The sequence below is a fragment of the Sinohyriopsis cumingii genome, chromosome 8 (assembly GCF_028554795.1).
Source record: "Sinohyriopsis cumingii isolate HCF-2022 chromosome 8, ASM2855479v2, whole genome shotgun sequence".
Taxonomy (NCBI): domain Eukaryota; kingdom Metazoa; phylum Mollusca; class Bivalvia; order Unionida; family Unionidae; genus Sinohyriopsis; species Sinohyriopsis cumingii.
The window spans coordinates 103,791,469-103,811,161 of NC_142968.1; the positions used below are offsets into that span (position 1 = coordinate 103,791,469).

At 36.8% G+C, this 19,693-nt stretch overlaps 1 protein-coding gene across 2 annotated transcripts; it reads left to right on the forward strand.

The window, feature by feature from the left end:
* The first annotated feature begins 1,294 nt into the window (after positions 1–1,294).
* LOC149794281 (uncharacterized) lies at positions 1,295–19,415 on the forward strand. Of its 2 annotated transcripts, none has more exons than XM_089968436.1 (7): positions 1,295–1,429; positions 5,309–5,436; positions 7,225–7,365; positions 13,905–13,998; positions 17,230–17,309; positions 18,584–18,674; positions 19,296–19,415. In XM_089968436.1, the coding sequence occupies exons 2-7, from the start codon at positions 5,355–5,357 to the stop codon at positions 19,363–19,365; spliced, it is 558 nt and encodes a 185-aa protein (XP_089824562.1). In that variant the 5' UTR covers positions 1,295–1,429; positions 5,309–5,354; the 3' UTR covers positions 19,366–19,415. The 2 variants fall into 2 exon arrangements, with proteins under 2 accessions (XP_089824562.1, XP_089824563.1); XM_089968437.1 differs by having other exon boundaries at positions 1,344–1,429; positions 5,340–5,436.
* Positions 19,416–19,693: the final 278 nt, after the last annotated feature.

Here is a 19,693-nt window from a genome sequence, read left to right on the forward strand (position 1 = left end):
GATAGTTTGTGAAGTCTTTATGTTTATGGTAGTAGTTTCGTTTGCGTTGTGCCTCTGGATTTCATTAGTATACCATTCTGGTTGTTTTGATCGTTTAATTCTCTTGATGCGTATGGGGGCGTGTTTATTTAGGATAGTAAGAAAACAGTGATTCCAGTTAGACAAGTCATAATCTGGGTCTATGTTAGGGAAATATATTGCTTAATGTTTTGTGATAGTTCGGAGAGAAATTCGTTTTCAGAAAGGTTTTTGAAACATCTGTACTGCATGTAGGAGTGTAAGTTGTTTTTCTTTGCGCTCTGTTGCTTACGAGTTGCACATATAGGATAGTGATCACTAATAGGGAAACATGGTACGTTTATCTCGTAGAAATTGGTTGGATGGGTAGTATAGATGTGGTCGATCAGAGTAGAAGTACAGGCTGTTACTCTTGGTGGAGCATATATTACCTGTGTAAGGTCGTGCAGTTGTATCATATGTAGCCATTTAGTGTTAGTATCAGAGATGAGGTCAATATTAAAGTCTTCCAAGATAATTACTTCATTGTTGGAAGATAAAGCAGCCTCTAACTCGTGTTCAAATTGGTCAGTCCACGAGGAGAGGGAGTTTGGGGGTCGGTATGCTGAGCAGATATAGAGTGATTTGCTATTGAGGAAACTTAGCACGATCCATATTGATTCGATAGTAGAATTTTCAAAATCTGTTCTTCTCTTGTATGTTAAGTTATTTGAAACGTACATGGCTATCCCTCCTCCTATGCCTTGTGGTCGATCTCGTCTTTCCAAAGAAAAGTTGCTAATAGAGATAGCACTGTCAGGTACATCATAATCTAGAAACGTTTCGCATAGTCCAATTACTGCAAGGTTGGGTTCATTTTGTATCGTTAGTCTTCATCGATCTTTGGTAAGATGTGTCTTACATTGATATTGATAAGTTGCAAACCTTTCTTTTTCAGACCAAAGGATGTACAGTTTAAATTTTTTTCAGTCGTTATAGGAATGAAGACAGATTTATTAGTTATTCCCGAGTCCTTGGGAAAGACCTCATAACCTTGGCGTGTACAATTAGAATTTGTACTTTGGACAGAGATGCAGTCGGAATAAATATCTCCAAAAACATGATACTTATTATTGGTTGAGGTGTATGTATAATGATCATTGTATCTAGATGGAATGTAAACGAATGCACTCTTTGAACCATCATTCATGCAGCGGTCACGAAAAGGACGTGCGCTTACACTCAATATGTTTGCTGTTCTCGGTCACTGAGCAGCAGTTTCTAATATCAAGCACCTCAAAAACCGACTGCACGTGACTATGCGAACGTCTTGTGGCAGTTGGAAGTGTGCATCGCGACAGGCAAGATCATCAGAAGACCTTTTACAACCGGGACTGGAGAGTGTTTAAGATAATACTGCAACCAACTTACTGTGAGTATCTGTAATGTGTCATGGAACAAAGGACATTTATTTAACAGTAATGAGATCCTTTCTCTTTCGTCGAATTGCATCCTTATACCCGGTATTGTTTCCCTTGAGGGAACTAAATTTGCTTCACTAGTAGTGTGCCACTTTCTTTCATTTTTGTCTCTACTACTTTTAAAATAGCATGGGTATAACTAATTCTATTGGCGACATCGCAATCTAGATAGGTTAAGGTTTTTGTTAAGGTTTATGATCCTACTGTCATTACACAATGTTTCGGTAAGTCCCCGTTTTGAAACCCGGCCATGTCGTACCGAAAACTAATAGAAATGGTAGTAACATGTGCCTCGCTTGGCGCTAAGCATTAAGAGCTTAGTCCTGAGAATGGTTTGCCTGGTGTCAGGATAATGTGAAAGAGTGAAGGATGATGCTACATGTCTGCAGCCTGATGCCCCAGTGCTAAATATCAAACTGCCACACCACAGATGTCGTATAGATATGAATAGAATTGTTACAGCTACGTTAAATATAAAAAACGCGCACACATTAAAACATGTAACTTGGCAAATCGCTATCACAATCAGAAATATGCATTCTAATTGCTAGTTGTACGTAGTTTATATCAAAGGTAAAACATATAACCTACTACTTTATCAATATATTTTTGTTAATTTCTTAAACGTCTTCATACAATTAAGACAAAACATTCCAATGTTAATTTGGCCTAACCCTGTTCACCCAACCCTATAAAACATCACATAAAGTTACTACGTTCAAAACAATCTACTATTATTTTGACATCCCTTTTAATAATGAACAGGAGTAAAATTTTCCAATGTCTTCACACTGCAATAATTTTTATTCAGACCGTAGAGAAGAGTCCGGTACCATAAAAAAGTGTACCATGGTATTTCTGAAGATGACGCGATACGTACTGTGATATACCGCAGTTCTATTAGGGACCCTTATTTAATGTTCTGAGGCAAGGGTTTTCCAGTTTAAAAAGTTTCGTTGGTCAAGAGGTGGAAAAATAATTTGACGAAGACTAGAACCCAACATATTTGTCCCATTTGGAATTTATTAAATAATTTTGCCTAATTTGTCGCTAACAGAATGTAATATATATTCTAACAAGTGCATTTTCAGTACCATATATAATTTTCTCTAGACTCATTTGAGGTCACACGCCCAAGATATACCTTGAAGATGGCGTCATGATGGACCTTGGTTTCCATGTTGGAATCGAATTGATTTATGTAGTCGTATTAGCACAACAATCCAAAATGTATACACAGTGCATGAAAATGTAGGACCAAGATATTTCGTGTCATTTTGCAATACGTAACAAATTCTAGATCAAACTGGCTTAGCTTGACTGTAGAATGTATGGCTAGATAGGCTCAAAACAATTATTATCCGCCCAGGTATTCGCCCTAATGGCGTCTTCATACATTCAAAAGGCATCTTCTCGTTCATGAATTATCGTCCGATGTGCTCTAGTCTATTCTTCAGAGCCAACGCAAGGAAAACTACCCGTACATGCATTCTAGTCCTTAAAACGTATTTGTAGATCGACAGCGACTGGTTCCAGTTCATAAACAGTTGAGATCTTTCTTCGGCATTATGTGATTGCCCATGTTTCACAATTTAGCCAACTTTATTTCCGCAGCCACTCGAAAAATTCGAAAACGTTCATTATACTTGTCATTTCTAAGAATTATCTTAAAATAGATTCAAGTAAAATTGTAACCTTTGGCTGGCGATTTTTACATGTAGTTAGATATTTATTAATTATACTAATTAATTTAGACTTAATTATAATTAAACGGATTTATCGGCTGACTTGAACTGGGGTACTATTAAAACGCTGTTTGATCGAAGTTAGATCTGTTCGCTGGCTGACAGTTGTCAAAATGTCTTCAGTGTGGTTAGTACTACTCGCCAGCGTAAAGGTAGTACGTAGCACGCAAAGCTATAAATGTGATGTTATTTATACCTGCTATGAATTTTTGCACTAACTGGTAGTTTAGCAGGGTTTCTAGAACGTATTCGGGACATCCCATTATTCAGTGCTACAGATAAATGCAAGCAGGACAACCCATACGTATTAAGGATTTTGCATGCGTTACTCTTGTTATATTGCACTCAATGAACACAAATTTAATATCTTTGTGTTCTATAATTTATCTTGTTGTACTTATTTTCACATTACTTATTAAGGTTGATCTTCCTCAAGTTTCTGAGAAATTCACTTTTACGATAATAAAAAATATCTGATATTGGCACCATAAACCACAATTGTGCCAAAGTACCGTTATACACTACTACATACATGCATACATACAAGTAGGACAGGCCCCGAAAAGAGGTAATGAGACGCATTTGTCATTAGGAATATCTGTCGGCGACGTATTTAAGTACGGGGTGAATAAAATGGATGCGAGTGGAAACTATAGCCTACCCCAACAAAGCATTATGGCTCTGCTCTGGATCACTGTATTTTCAATAGCTACAGTCACTGTGATTGACAGCCGATCTCGCAGGAAAGGAATCGATACAATAATCCAGTTTCCTTTTACGCTGCGAAAATTTCGCACGTGATTTTGCAAAAACATTTACGTAGCTTAAGAGATGCTAGTGAATTACTATATATAATAGTGAAAATTTATCACTCGCAAAAGGATGTAAAAGTTGGAAATTTAAATCCGTATTTTCCACAACTAGTTTGCATGTTGCAATTTTGCGAGTATTATATTCAAGAATTGCATAGTAGATGTGAGACTTTCAAAAATGTAATCACCGGTACTTTACATAAATTTAGCAAGTGTTTTTTCTTACGACACAGTGGACTCTTTTAACTTGTTTCGGATTCATTCTGAGAATATTTTACCTGTTGCATTAAGGTCCCTGGAAACACAATATCTTGCTATTCTAGGCTATATCTATGGTCACCCCTTGAAGCCTGTCGATTGAGGCAAACTGGAACACGTTTAAAATCAGCACACACCCAGTTATGCAATATTATATCATGTAAAATTTCGTAGGTAAGGATATATCGTACAAGAACCATTTGGCAAGTTGATCGCTCTTTTCAAGCACGTGAACGGTCATTCCGTAGAAACACCTTGCCGGCAGGTAACTGGTTTTTGCTCTTTTCAACATAATTTCCTAAAATTTTGACGTAGTCGTTTACTACTTAATATTTAATATATTTTGTATCATTAGGTGCACAATTGTTTAAATGGATGGCTCTTATTGCTCAATTTTTATAGTCGTCGTATAGGTTTTACTGCTGAATATTTATATCCTAGTCATGGGTTATTTACGTTAGCTTTGCTTTTTTACTTCTAAAAGAAGAGCATGTATAAGTGCTTAATAAAACTACGATAATATTCATATTTTCATATGTAAAACAGGGTGCTATGTACTAATGTTAGTCGGGTTACTTTTTCATATAAATGTTTCATTTTGTTATTTTTGTTATTTATTCGCATTTCATATATACGTGTTTGCATAACTTTACATGACTGTTTTGCAAACGCAACGGTTTTTGTTTCATTTGTCTTGTCTGTTTTGTATTTGCCTTTGAAAAAGATTCGTTAAGTCTAAAGAGCTCAAGACTAGTCAGATAGAAGTATACAATTTTTGTAATGTTCGTTGTCAGTGTATTGCATATATATATATATATATATATATATATATATATATATATATATATATATAAGCGTGCGTGTGTACGTGTGTGTGGATATGTATGATTAGATGTATGCATATGTCTATATGTATGTGTATGTTTATAGGTGTATATATTATCCCTTTCTGTCCATTGTACATCCGTTTATCTCTCGAACGATAAAAGTCCTGTTATTGACTTTCATTTTTCAGGAAAAACACTTGAATTGTTGCTGTCATACAGATTCTGCTGACGACAATGGTTTGTTTGTATATACATGTGCTCCTCCTCCTGACAAACGCTGTTTATCACAGTTCCCTTGTCATCTCTCCGGACGCAGGTAAGGAAGTAGCATACGAATTTGAGATTTGTCAAAGAAGCGAAGGTGATCGTTCATTTTGATTGCATTGCAAAATGTACAAACGTAATCTAATATCCAAATTTTATCAGACAGGGTTAAATAGGAATTTGTGTCCTGTTTGCAAAATCATTTCAATCAGTTCTTCCGTCTGTGGGGGCCCCGAGTGGCCGAGTGGTCTAAAGCGCTATCCGTTACGGATCACTGCCATCTCACCTCTGTCTACGTGGGTTCGAGTCCAGGATTCGGCCAATGTGGGTATGTGCGAAAGCTTGCCAGTAGCTTCGCATGGGTCGGTGGTTCTTCCCGGGGTTTTTCCCGGGTTCTTCCTCCACCATTAATACTGGCCCCCATGCATAGCCATCGTGTGCTGAAAAATGGCGTTAAACCCCACAACAACAACAATCTTCCGTCTGTCAGTCTGTTTTTCAGTGGTCCTAGTGGATGTTTTAAGATGAATAATAATATATTAAAAAAAAGGAATTGTCAAGATACGTACTGCAAATGCGTCCTTATACAGATCCTGAGCTCGCCTCTATAAAGCTTTTATTCTACCTCTGGTGTCGGTGTCCTCAAATTCAAAGATGTACCCATGTACCGCCTCATTGAATCGAAACTGTCCTTTTTCCTGTCTGAAGCAACAGTTTTAAGGTGGTTTTTATATAACACCCTTACGACAAAAGTCGACTGACATTTCACATTCTACTGGTTTAGGTTCAAGTTCTGCGTTAAGATCATGGCCACATCTACAGAGTGTTATTCCGTGGATCCTGAACCTTCCTGTTGGATGCATTGTGGCGTGTGCCACATTCTCGTCACAAAAGTAATCGCTGTGACCCATATATCACTCTTTGGTGACTTTAATTACATTTTTAGCTTTAATTTGAATCTTGGCGAGAGGATGCATTTTGATGAGTAAAACATCCACATTACAAAAGGAGGTCACTGACCATAATTTTATAATTCCGAGTTGCGTTACATTTGATGTTTGTTTCCAAGGCACTGCTGCTGCAGAATCGTGAAATTGGTAATAATGTACATCTTTATATTAGAACCACACCCTAATCAAACTCGTCGTGACCCATAATTCGTCTTTTTTTTGGTTTTGGTTAAATTTATGCATGTAGCTAATGACCACACGCATTTTGGGCATGATGTATGCATATTGTAGAACCGCAGAACGAGGTGAGGTGATTCAACATGGCAAGTTCTGCTCTCGTATTGTCTTCTACATTTGATGCTTTACATGGGTTAAGTGTTTGTATTTAACTTGAACATGCAGATTCTGCCAAGACCTATAGTAAAAAGGGGCCAACATTTCATTGAAAAGATCACAAACGTGTCTTGTAATGTACAGTTGTGGCAAAAAATCTGAGCAACAATGAATAAAAAATACAAAAGATAAGATCTTGTGAATAGTTTCATTAATTTACTGGATGTCATTATATAATTTCTGCAAACATTATTCATAAAAAGACCTTATGCCTAGCTTTACAGGCGATTATTTTGCACAGTTAAACTCGAACACATTGTTCATTCATATGACATACGTGTATTGACTTTTGATTCCCAGTTTCAGAAATTTTGCAAATGAGTAAATATAACCGAAACATAACCAGTTTAGAAATCCCATGGTACACTAACGCCATCGTGAGACAAACAAGACGATGACCAGTTCCATTCGTGTTATGTTTAAAATATTTATTTTACTCAACGATATTTTCTGTATGTTATGATTTGAGATTTTTTTCAATTTGCTGGTATTTCCAGTGAATAAACATGACTCGTGCCCAAAACCGACAGGATCTGGGATTTGTGTGGAACTATGCTCTTCGGACATGGATTGCTCAGGGAATCAGAAGTGTTGCTCAAATGGATGCGGACACGTTTGCGAGAATCCAGTTGATGTGGGTTGGTATATTACTCTATCATTTAAGAATCAATACCATTCAAAAAATTTAGCAATTGTTTTGGGATTGTTTTGGATTGGGGGGGGGGGGGGAGGTTGCAAGTTTTTTTCTTAATTTTACCTTTATTCTATTTTGCTTTAAAAGAAATTGGGCATAGGCGTTGCTGAAACCATTTGTCTATAACAGTTTTGAAAATGTATGTTTGGATAGGGATAAACAGGAGTAATTGTTGACACGAAAAGCTGTATTGTATTAAGTATTCTTAGTGTATAATCGCCCTTATACGACCATATAGGGAAATGGTGGCTCACTTATTATCATGGTCTTGCAAGCCAAAGGTCTCCAGTTTGAAGTCTGCCTACAACAGCCTAGACTAATGTGGCTTGTTCTCTTTATAAAGGTATGTTGCTTCCATTGTCACTACACTATATAACCTTTCACGTGTGAATATACCTTCCCCTTCCCCCTGGGAAGAATAACCAACACAATTGATGTGGCGTATCACTAATTTAAAACTCGATGACTTGATTCATATAGAAATATTTTGTACATGGATAGATCTTTATCGGAAATAGGTTTGATTCCATGATGTCGTTTCACGTTGCGTAAATCATTACGTATGAACTATTTCAAAGACTTGCTTATTTCCAGGGATGTAACCCACCAAGAAACAGCCGAACGTTTGCGTGCTGAAATATCCTTTAGAGTTAGATGTTCAAAGCCTGTTTTGAAAACGCTTAAAAAGGAAGGATATTTAGGCGGCTTCCGTTTCACAGATCTCTCGTGTACTTGTTTACTCACTCCTCCCCCGCCATCAAGTGAAGTGTATGGATCCACCAGTTGGTTTAGCTTAAGAACAAATAAATTCTTCGGTAAGGAGCTAATAATTGCATTGTCAAAATCAGCTTAAAATGTATGAATGATAATTAATGTTCAGTGACTACTGGACATTTCTAAAAGCCTTGTAGACTAGTTTAGTTTAATGCTTCCGTTAAACTGATTACTGGAGATGTGAAGTTAAATTTCCGTTGAAGTAGAATCTTTGTTCCAGAGCCTCAAAACCCATGCGAATTCGGGTCGCCCTTGTTTTCAGTTTTCTGTGGCCGCGGACCAAACCACCAAGAAGTGCGTGCATACCTGCGTGTTTGTGTTTTTGTTTTTTTCTTGTCAGGATAGTTGAGCAAGATGACATAGCAATTTCTAATTAAGTAAGGTGTCCATGTAAATAGCGTTGACTCAGTATGGTACAATCCCTTTTTTCAAAATTCCAAGTTCCCAATAATCCCGAAGTGAATTTTTTTTTATTGTAGACTCTAGAGACTCGTCGTGGTCCCTATTTTAGATCCATTATAAAGCTAAGGGCTATTGAATGAAATTATTTCTCTTGGTGTGTTTATAATCTGCTTGTACTCCATGAATATATTAGATTGGCGCATACCTTTGACCAATGTGTTGGACGCTTAACGCTTGCGACAATATTCGTAGTACAAAATTCTACACGATTACAGATCTCTCGGATTTGAAGTCTCCAGTACGAGAGAATTGTTGAAACAGATTCGTTACCAAGAAAATCGAATCTCTTTTTCGCAGCATGTCTACAGTTTTCAGACGTAATAAACTTTAGGCGGAGTTTTAAAACACTTTAGCAGCTAAGACACCGTTTAGTTCGAACTTTGTTCACAGGCCAGCAGAATCTTGCAACCGTGTATCGAGAAAAGACTTTAATTCCATTATCTCAACTGGACTTAATTCAATTAGCCCAACTGGACTTTACCTCAATTAACCCAATTTATCTGCAAGAATGTTCAAATAGCAGATAGCTACAATGATGTACATTGAAAAGTACGGACATCTACAGAAGCAACATAATATCTGATAAAAAAATACAATCGTACAAAAGCAATACATTCATTTACACAGACATACAAATGCGCTGACGCACCACTTTCAAGCAAGTGTGCACGCACTTTCGTCGGAAGATTCCTCTGGGAACAACGAATTTAGATACATTCATTGCGTACTATAAACGACGCTCGTAAAATAATACTAACAACAACAACATAAACAATCGTCATCATCATCCTGCAATATTAATTATTCAGATCAGGATATTAGTTCTCTTTCAAAAACCTTGAATTTATCTCATTGTATTTCTTAATTTAAAAATTCAGTAAATGTATGTTATAATTTTTTAGTCTTCATGAAAATAATTCTATAAAAAAAATATATACTCGACCTCCAGCATAATCCTCACTTGAATTTTCAGTCTATGCGATGACACTTGCAGTACTTGTATGAATCCAACAAATTCAACATAAACCTCGAACGAACTTCACCTAGGGGCACACCCCTGCTGGTTTGGTGTTAAATGGGACTAATATTTCCTCGCTGATTATGGTAAGAGGCGACCGAGTGGAGACAAATTCCTTTCCCGCGAGTTTCTGTTCTTGTCGATGGAGAAGAGTATCTTGGTACTCGGTAGAGGAGAGATCGAGTGTTGTCTCTACAACACACGTTGTCCTCAATTGCAGCTTGACGGGTGGTCATAATGGCCAAGTCTATTCAATAGTCTAGTCGATCCATGCTTCAAGGGTCATGATAAAGATACTCAGTTTTATCATAGTTTAAAAGGAACCTTGGTGATTAATCAAGATGCTGCTGTTCACCAATCTTACAATGACACAAGTTGAGAGTGGTAAATAAAGATCAGCTGGGTAAAGTTTCTAATTTACTTCAGTATATCGGACAGTGTAGCACTGATACGAGAAACACTGTAAGAGAATGTTTCTAACCCTCTATCGGACTTCGAGGCGACCGGGATCACCGGTGACAAGTCTTACATTGTGGGGAAGACCAAACCTTGACCATAAATGAGACTCTGTATTTCAGCCAGAGACTCGAATAAGGAAACTCGCTCGAATAAGGGAAATTGGCCAAGATTACGCGTCACTAAATCCAGTGATGAAAACCGAAACCGAACCAAGGTACCATCTTTTGTGATGTCCAAAGTGCCTTAAACCTTGACTGGGGATTCGAGAAATGTAAAAAATATTTTGGGCCGTTAAAGGTAATTTTCACACAAATCTCAGCTCATTAAGTGCTGGTGTCCGATCTAGTAATTTTAATGGCTGCAGTGTGCTTCAGGTGCTCTGATATCAATCTCTCAGCTGAAAAACAACCTACATTCGCCGTAACAAGTTGAGCCCCATAAATAAAGACGATCAGCACCACCACTTCTGCCTATATCGATAAAAGCCGGGTTTTTAAATATCCAAGACACCTTCATTCATAAACCTTTATGGTGTTTCTCCTGCTAGAAATAAGGCCATCAAAGATTGCTGCAATATGAAACTAGATGTTCCACATGCGAGCATGAAGACTCGTCCTGCTCAGAGAAAGGTCTTGTGTGAATATCTAGGCGGAACATTTCTCGTACTCGAGAGACTGCCCTGAGAGAAATCTAGAGAGGGAAATACAACGCATGAAACAGGAGAAAGGCATCGTCTTTCATGAGTCCAGGATATTAGGGCTTAACTTGACACTTCTGTACCATCCTACATAGTGCTGCTACAGCGGAGATGAAACCCAGACAGATATTGCTTGGCTACAATGTAACACCAAATTCAGTCATTAGGCGACAAAAACCCGTCCTAGTAGTTGCACAGTCCGATAGTGAAGTTGGTAACTCAGACGATCTGTAAGACGATGAAGCAATTAGGACTTTTAATGCTACAAAGTCACCGAAATCTGGTCCAAGAAAAAAAAATCAGTAAATCACTTTCACCATTGGACGTAGAATCAGTGTACCTTTGTAAATGTTTGACATAATAATACAGTGAAATTATTGACTGAATGCAAACTATTGAGGAAATTAGTCTTATATTTGAAGAACATATTCAGATATGGCTGTCTTAAGGAAGCCCATTAAAAAAAGATTCAATCTCGGAAACTTCACCTGGTACAGAAGCTTTTCAAGAAATGCATACAAGGGTACCGGAGAAGTTCTAATATTCATGGATCTTAAAACCACTCGCATCCATGATTTTGCCACAGCTAACGGCATCCATACAGATAATATAATCATGGACATTGGTAAAACATTTCAGAAGGTACCTCACATAAGACTATATATATTTCATACGTGGTGTTCAGTTATATTTTACACTGAATTGCGGCATTATTAATACATCATGGCGCTTAATGTCGGAAGGACATAGCTGAGACAACATTCTTGCATTCCAGAGGCCCCGAACTGGGCAGTTTTTGGCCCATTTCTGTGCCTTACGTACATGAATGATTTTCACAAATATCTAAATCACGGCACACTTGGAATTTTCAGATGTTTAATTTTGCGACAAATCTCGACGACCATCTCAAATTACAACAAGACCGACACTCAGCTTTAAGATGAAAAATAACTGGCTTCTTTAGTTTCACACCTGTAAAGGCGTTGTATTCTCTTCTGGACAGCAGCAAAACTTAAAATATTACACTTAATCCCTTTAAAATCAGTCCCTTTAATCGGTTTATTCATTACAATACGACCGCACCGGTGGCCTAGTGGTTTGAGCGTCCGCCCCGGATGCGGGAGGTCTTGGGTTCGAACCCCGGCCGATTCATACCAAAGACTTCTAAAATGGTACTAACAGCTTCCTCTCTTGGCGCTCAGCATTTAGATATTAGTGTTAGGACTGGTCGGTCTGGTGTCAGGATCATGTGACTGGGTGGGACATCATGCTACATGTCTGCGGCATGATGCCCCATCACTTATAAACTGCCACACCGCAATCGTAGCGATATGACTGGAAAATTGTTAAAGCTACGTTAAAAATCTAAATCAGACACACACATTGCAATACGTAGACATCACCACCCAGACCACAGATGAGATAAATATATATAATGTAAATAAGCCTAAGTTGAGTTGTTAAAAGCTAGTGGCTTTAGAGGTCAAAAAGAAAACTCAAAAGTAGCTTGAACGAACGAAGTCGTCGAACCGGAGTCCTCGAAGTAGTTTTGAAAAAAGTCCTCGAGGTAGCTTGAACGAAGCCGAAGGAAGGATTATGTGAATCCAAAGTCATTCATATATTGGACTGTAGCTCGTGTTTGAGATCCATATAGTCATTCATATATTAGACTGTAGTTCGTGTTTGAGATCCATATAGTCATTCATATATTAGACTGTAGTTCGTGTTTGAGATCCATATAACTTGGATCAAATTGAAACGGCAAAAGACCGAACTGTTCGATGTTACAATTTAATATAACCATTCTAGCTCTGTTAATTATGTTAACATCCATGATCATAAGATGAAGTAAACTTTTTGTAATACCCCGAGTCCGATTTCTGTCGATATTTCCTATTGGAGGCTAGTAAAAGCCAATTGAACTCGTTTCGACCCAATTTTTCAGAGTATATCAGCCTTAAACCTGACGTGTCCGCACAAACGGCGATCAGCAATAAAATATGACCTCTGCAAAGAAACGCTTTAAACAAATTTTTCTTTAAACATTCGCTTCACAGATGAGTACTTAATAGACCTTGGTTAAACAGAAACAAAAACAAATTTGCACTTGAAAATGATTCAAAGAGAAATTCAATCTATTTTTTTTTAAACAAATGCAAGCGTACATTAAAGGTCCTTAAATTTTGAAAAGTGATGCTGATCCTTCATCCAATTTTTCCACCGTTAAATAGCGACAAAACATTATTTCCATTATTTCTACTTAAATAGGTGGACAAAGTGTGGCCAAATGAAGCAAAGGACATCATGAGTGGTCTTTGAATTTCTTTTAAATGACGCTAATTTAGATCATATATGTGGTTGCAATGGCTAAAATTAGATAAAGCTTGACATACCTTAAAAAATATTAACAGAATTTCGTCAACGTTGACAAAGTTTGGCATGAAAGCGTTTGAAAGTTATCAAAAGCATACCGATTTGCACAAGATTATGGCAGCCATAAGTAAAAATTAAAAAAATTTCAAATCTGTTCTGCATAAATGCGTGTGCGTTATTTCTTCTGAACACATTTGATGATCACTTAGATTTGATAAATTTCTAATGTTATACGATTGACATTGATCTTTTTTGTGACTATTTGATTAGTTTCGTGGATGATTCTACTGAAGCCAGACAAGTACATCATTTAAATCGGAATTCAGTGATGAATAGTGTTACCCCATCTTGATTCATTGAAAACAATGCACGGACTTGATTATTGCAATGGAGATAATTGTTGCAATCGTGAAAATCCTATTCCTGATATGATCCGTTCGGATAATTTGTCCTGTATTCTTATTGTACGTGAAGTTAACATTTTGAGAACTTTCCTAGTTTTCAGTAGTGATAGCAATTTGGTCGTGAGAGCGGTACAAATACTTATAATTTCTGATTCTTCGCCCATTTAAAGATGAACGTAACTTTTATTTTCTGTGTAGAAAAAGACCTGTGAAAGAAAAGTAGTTGTCTTTAAACATGCTCCAGTATTATTGATTTAATATAGAGGTAGAATAAATTATTTTCTTGTATATTCAAGATCTATGTTCAGAAAAGGGCGAGTCGACAACTTTTTGCTTCATTGACCCGTGTGATGTCATTACGTGTCCGGAATTCCCTGAAGCCCAGTGTGTGTAAGTAAACCCAATTGTGTATGATGCATTTTTTGTTTGTGGAAAACAATGTTCTCAAGTTACATAGAATGTGACGAAACAAAAAAAAAAAAAGGAAAATGTATGTAAAGTTCAAAACTATATTCAAATGGTAGTAGTAAACGTAATAAATGTGGGATTGTTTCGTGCAGTACCATTATTTTTGTGTAATCCTGTTTTCTCCTTTAATCTTGTTTTGTTCCTACAATACTTTCTTTATACCTACCATCCAACCAACAAGTCCATGATGATTTAATCTAGGAATGGATAATCACGGTCTTGAATCAGTGTCGACGTTAAAGCTGTTAATTAAATATCTCTTAATGAGCAAACGGCACATCTCCATCGAAATGATCAGATAATATTTTGTACACCAATCTGATTAAAATCACATCTCCCCTGTCCTGCGTGAGGATCAGACAGCAACCGCTTAGGGTTCTTGTTCTAGTGATCTATGTTATGACCATAATCGTCAATTTTATCAGCAAATCGGATGAAGTCTTATATCCTCGCGTTTGTGAGACTTGGCATTATAGCTGAAGAGCATCAGTGTGTGCCTATCGATCTGATTCACTTTTAAATTTCTGAAAGCTGCATTTCCACTGGCTAACTCAAAGGTCAACAGAACATGACCCCTAAGCGGTCGCTGTCAGATCTTCACCCGGGACAGTGGAGATCTGATTTTAATCAGATTGTCTTGTACTCTCTAATGGGGAAAACATCGTAAAATCCATTAAAATAATTTCTATGTATAAATTATATCTTTAGTCAATATTAAACGTTTTGGTTGAAAAATTACATCAAGGTAAAGGAAGAAAGAATTATGTTCATATCTGGCCTCGTGTTCAGAAAATAATCGAAACTGAGATAAAACACGAGGAAATCTCTCGTTAATGTAGTTTTTTTCTTTTGGTCAGAAGTCAATAAAAATCCATTATATTTTCCATAGTTAAATGTATATCAGTGACTTCTGCATTTAACCCCGCATATATGAGAAAACGTCCGAACATAGAGGTCACTAGATCTTCATTATTCAGTCTTTGGCGAGTAAAGATATTTGGGAATATCGACAAACGTTACTCGAAAATCAAGATTGCAGTTGCGAATCAAGAAATATCTGGAGGGGAGGGGGTACGTAAACTAGTTTTCGGGTCTTTGAGCGAGGCCCAAGGAAACTTCTTTACCTTTCCAGCACATAATTGTAACCGTCTCGGAAGAAAACTTGCTCTAATAATCTTACCAATTGTTTTGCGCTCGTTTTGCTTCCTCGAAGGCGCTTGGTCTGTTCCTTCTACCCCCGTCCACTTGTACCAATTCGCCATTGTTTAAAGTATATATTGGTTCCGGTTGATAAATCCGATGTTCATTGTGTGTGTATATATATATGAGAGAGAGAGAGAGATAGATGTATGTATGTATGTATGTATGTATGTATGGGTATATGGATATGTATAGATAGATATGTATAGATGTACATACATACATACATATATATATATATATATATATATATATATATATATATATATATATATATATATATATATATATATATATATATATATATATATATATATATATATAAACACACACACACGGTTGTTCGGGGTTATGGATAATCAATATGCCGTTCGCTAAGGCTTATTAAAGATTTTGACCCAAGTCGTTTGAGCGTCCTCCTCGAATGCGGAAGGTCGCGGGTTCGACTCCGACCGAGTCAAACCCAAGACTTACAAAAATGCTTTGCTTGGCGCTCAGCACTGAAGTTATTGTTAGGACTGGTAGGTCTGGTATCATGAAAATGACTTGGTGGGATAGGTCACATGTATGCGCCATGATGTCATAGCGCTAGACATCACTATAAATTGCCACGCTGCAGACATCGTAGCGATATAACTCAAATTGACAAAGCTACGTTAAAACACACAACACGCGCAAAGAATATTGGTTCTGATGGTGGTGAAAAGGGGTCAACTGTTTCAAGTTTCTACCTTGCTAGAGTATATAAATCTGTGAAGCGCTTTCTCTCGAGTCTTAATGAATGACCGTAAATGTCTTTTTCCTTGTTGAACTTCGAGGCGGATGGAGACGTGCGTGACGAAATGTCAGTGGGAAAGTTAACCAAAATTTAAACCACGAGTGAAAGACTAATACGAATATTTCAACCAGCATATCACATGAGGAAGCTAACCTTAGTAAGGAAATTGTCCAGGATATCTCGTCTTTGAATCTAAAGATAACCTAAACCTTGCCAAGATGTCTTTTTTACACAAAGCGCTTCATTGTTGTACTGGAGAGTTACTTGAAAATCTGCAGAGCCTGCAAAGGCATTAGATGTTTTTAGAATGACCTTTCATTGATGTATTTCCCAGAAATGTTTTGCCTTGTATTATGTTTTTCTTCACTGTGTTGGTAGATGCACAATATTGATGCAATGTAACAAACATTGATGTAATATCAACACAAATTGCGTGCACAGTCTAAAAAACAGAAAAGTAAAGACCGACATTCGTCTCGTAGAGCTAATAGGCATCTCGAGAACGAATTGTATTTTCCATAAATGTATTCACGAACTGTAATGTACCACGTGCCATAAATGTATTCACGTTCATAGGTGCACGCAACGATAATTCTTTATACTGATGCAAGTCGACATTTTTCTCCTTCGCTTGAATGTTGTTGATCATATACAACAAATACCGCGTCCGAATGGCATAATCAGTTTATTGCTATTTGTCCGGGTATTATTACAATCATTGATATTTTGCAAGTAATTTTAGAACAGTTAGCCTAAGAGAAAACCCTTAATTTTCTGTTTGAAATTGTTTGGTTTGTATAGGATTGTCCACACTCTACAAATAATAATTATTGAATAATATAGAAACAAGGGCTGGAACATGTGATATGTATGTTAGTGCCTTTGATAACAAGAATTTCTACCAATGAAAAACACATCCATGTGTCCGGATTGTTTTGAAATTGTCATGGTTATAACCGAGTATACCAAATCTCTAATGACGACTTCTGATTGGTCAGTAGTAGGTTGGACGTCATATGCATAAATGGAAATTCGACTGTTGGTGGAAGTATAATCCATAAGTTAATAGATCAGATGAACCTAGTTCTTTAACAGTGTGCGTATTCCTGCTTGATTTTAAACATTAATGAGGCTTTACAAGCATATTATAGTTTCTTTCCATGTTCATTTTACAGACCTAACTATTGTCATGGATGCTATGCCTCATTCTTTGTTGGGGACAAAAATGTCACAAACATGTGTGAAGGCGATGATGGTAAGTCCTATATTTTGGTTTCAAACTGTGATCGGTATGGTTAGTGTAGTTATATTTATGAAAAGATCTGCATGTACATGCATTTGTAAAACTGTACATCCGAAAAGATTTTATCCTTTTCTCTCGTGCATGTTTTCAACCGAAGAAAGTTGATATGTAAAAAAAGCAATGGACTAAAAAAGATGGTTCTTAGCTACAAAATAGGGATGTTCTTTAACGAGTGTCACGTAAATCTTCTGATTTTAACCGGAATCATATTGTGCGTACACTTGAACATTCGTATCCATATGTTAGTAATTAGGGAAAATGCGCGTGATGTTGCGCACGATTTTGCAAATTAAAATCACAATCTCGAATGACGCATCAATTTACCTTACTTGAAGTATATGCATCATTAAATGAGAACTACTTTTTTCTTGATCAGCATACACGACGCCTCTAGAAAACAACTCGCGCATAAGTATAGAAGTCTAAGATTCAGGGAAATTGATAAAAATTTGTTTCTTATCTACGGCTGTTCGCTATACACTTGTGTATATTAATAAAAGCCTCCATGTGAGAAAATGAAAAAAATATTTTACAAATTGTAGCAAAGCTGATCAGGAACAAAGGCTTATATAAACCTATGTAAAATAGGTCTGAAACCGGGCCACATTAAGGATTTTGGGGCCCAAGTCACTTAAGATGGGGGGAGTCTTCGAGATCTGCAAAATGTCCCTGAGAGCAGTCCTCAATCTGCTCTATATATGTGCATAATTAGCATAACGATATGAAACAAATATTAGACGGTTTAGACATGAACATGGTTTATTTAAACACATGTAATTTTATCCATGGCGACTAGGAGACCCACAGACTAGTCCGGTAAGGGGCATGTGTCAACTGTGCCCCCGACGCTTAAATCCTGCCATGCCCAGAAGGGACTTCTTAAATATATTTTCATAATGAAAACACTGATGAACCATATTCATTTACGTTAACTTATCATGATACCCACCATAAATTATTTAAATACATACAATGTATGGATTCAAATTGCTTTCGTATCATGAAGCTCAAGGAAAAGTTTGTAATTGAAATAGTTACATTTCATAATTTATTACGTAAGATTGTTCCTCGCACACATTTTCTAAGTTCTAAGGTTGTTCAGAACAGAAATCGTACACTCCAGCATTGTCTTCCTGTTCTCTCGATTACAGCACATAACTTCACTTGGCAAACCATGTATGATGTTTGTATAATGGAACTGATGATATGCTGTTTTTATTCAACAGAAATTTGTCCAGATGGTAGCTCTCCCGTAGATTGCTTTGTCGATCCTTGTCAAGTCGCAAAGTGTTCCAAATACCCGAATGCACGCTGTGCGTAAGTCTATAATAATGCCTCTCTAATTTCACTGAATGTTTTGTTGTTGCTGCTTTTCCTACAAGTATAAAGGCTACATGGCCGCAGAAAATGCCGCATGTAACTTTCCTTTATTAGCGATATTCTTCAAACTGAGAAGAAAAACATCTCTCGAGTTACAAATTTTTAATTTTATTCTATATAATTTTCAGCATGAAACATTGGGAACTTTCTGGACCGTTGTGAGAAAGAATTGTTCTTTTAATCGACTTGATCAGCTTTAGGAACATACAAAAATATTCTTAATATATGCAAATTATACTGGCAAGGTTTGACATTTCCATGGTCATACTCGATATGCCGTACTTTGTATTTCCTCATTACATTTACAGTATCGATTACACTTCAGATCAAAACCACATCCCTCAAACATTGCTGTATAGACAAATACAGGCTGAACCATCCTAATTTTCAATTACCATAAACATTCTTCTGCCTCCATGAAGTTCGAGTGATCGAAGTTCTGCTGTATTACAATACTAGTAAAATGAAGCAAGCTGTTATGATCGTGTTTTTTGACAAACTGTTTGACATGTTCTTGTTTTTTGTGACTGTTTGACATGATCGTGTTTCTTTTTACAGGTACACCAACTGCGAAGGATGCAAAGCAAACTTCTTTATTGGGAATCAAGATGTAACAAAACATTGTTAAATCTGGTAAATTGATGATGCGATCATTTTCCTCATAAACATTTTCTCAGATTTTGGTGTTCCTTGATTTATTTTTATACTCTAGTGTTGAACAGTTAAATGAACTTACTTTAAAATTTTATTTCGTCATATGCGAGTATTCTTTGGAGTAAAAGCTGAGAACGAAAAATAGAAAACACATATTCTTTGTACTGGACATGCGGGATCGTTACGAATGAAGCACATCTTTTTAGAAAATGTAAAAGCCCATGGTCGAGTTGCCTAAAGCGTTGGTCTAAAAACGATAGCCGTGAATCTGGCAGACAAGGAGACATGCTTAAACATAAGGT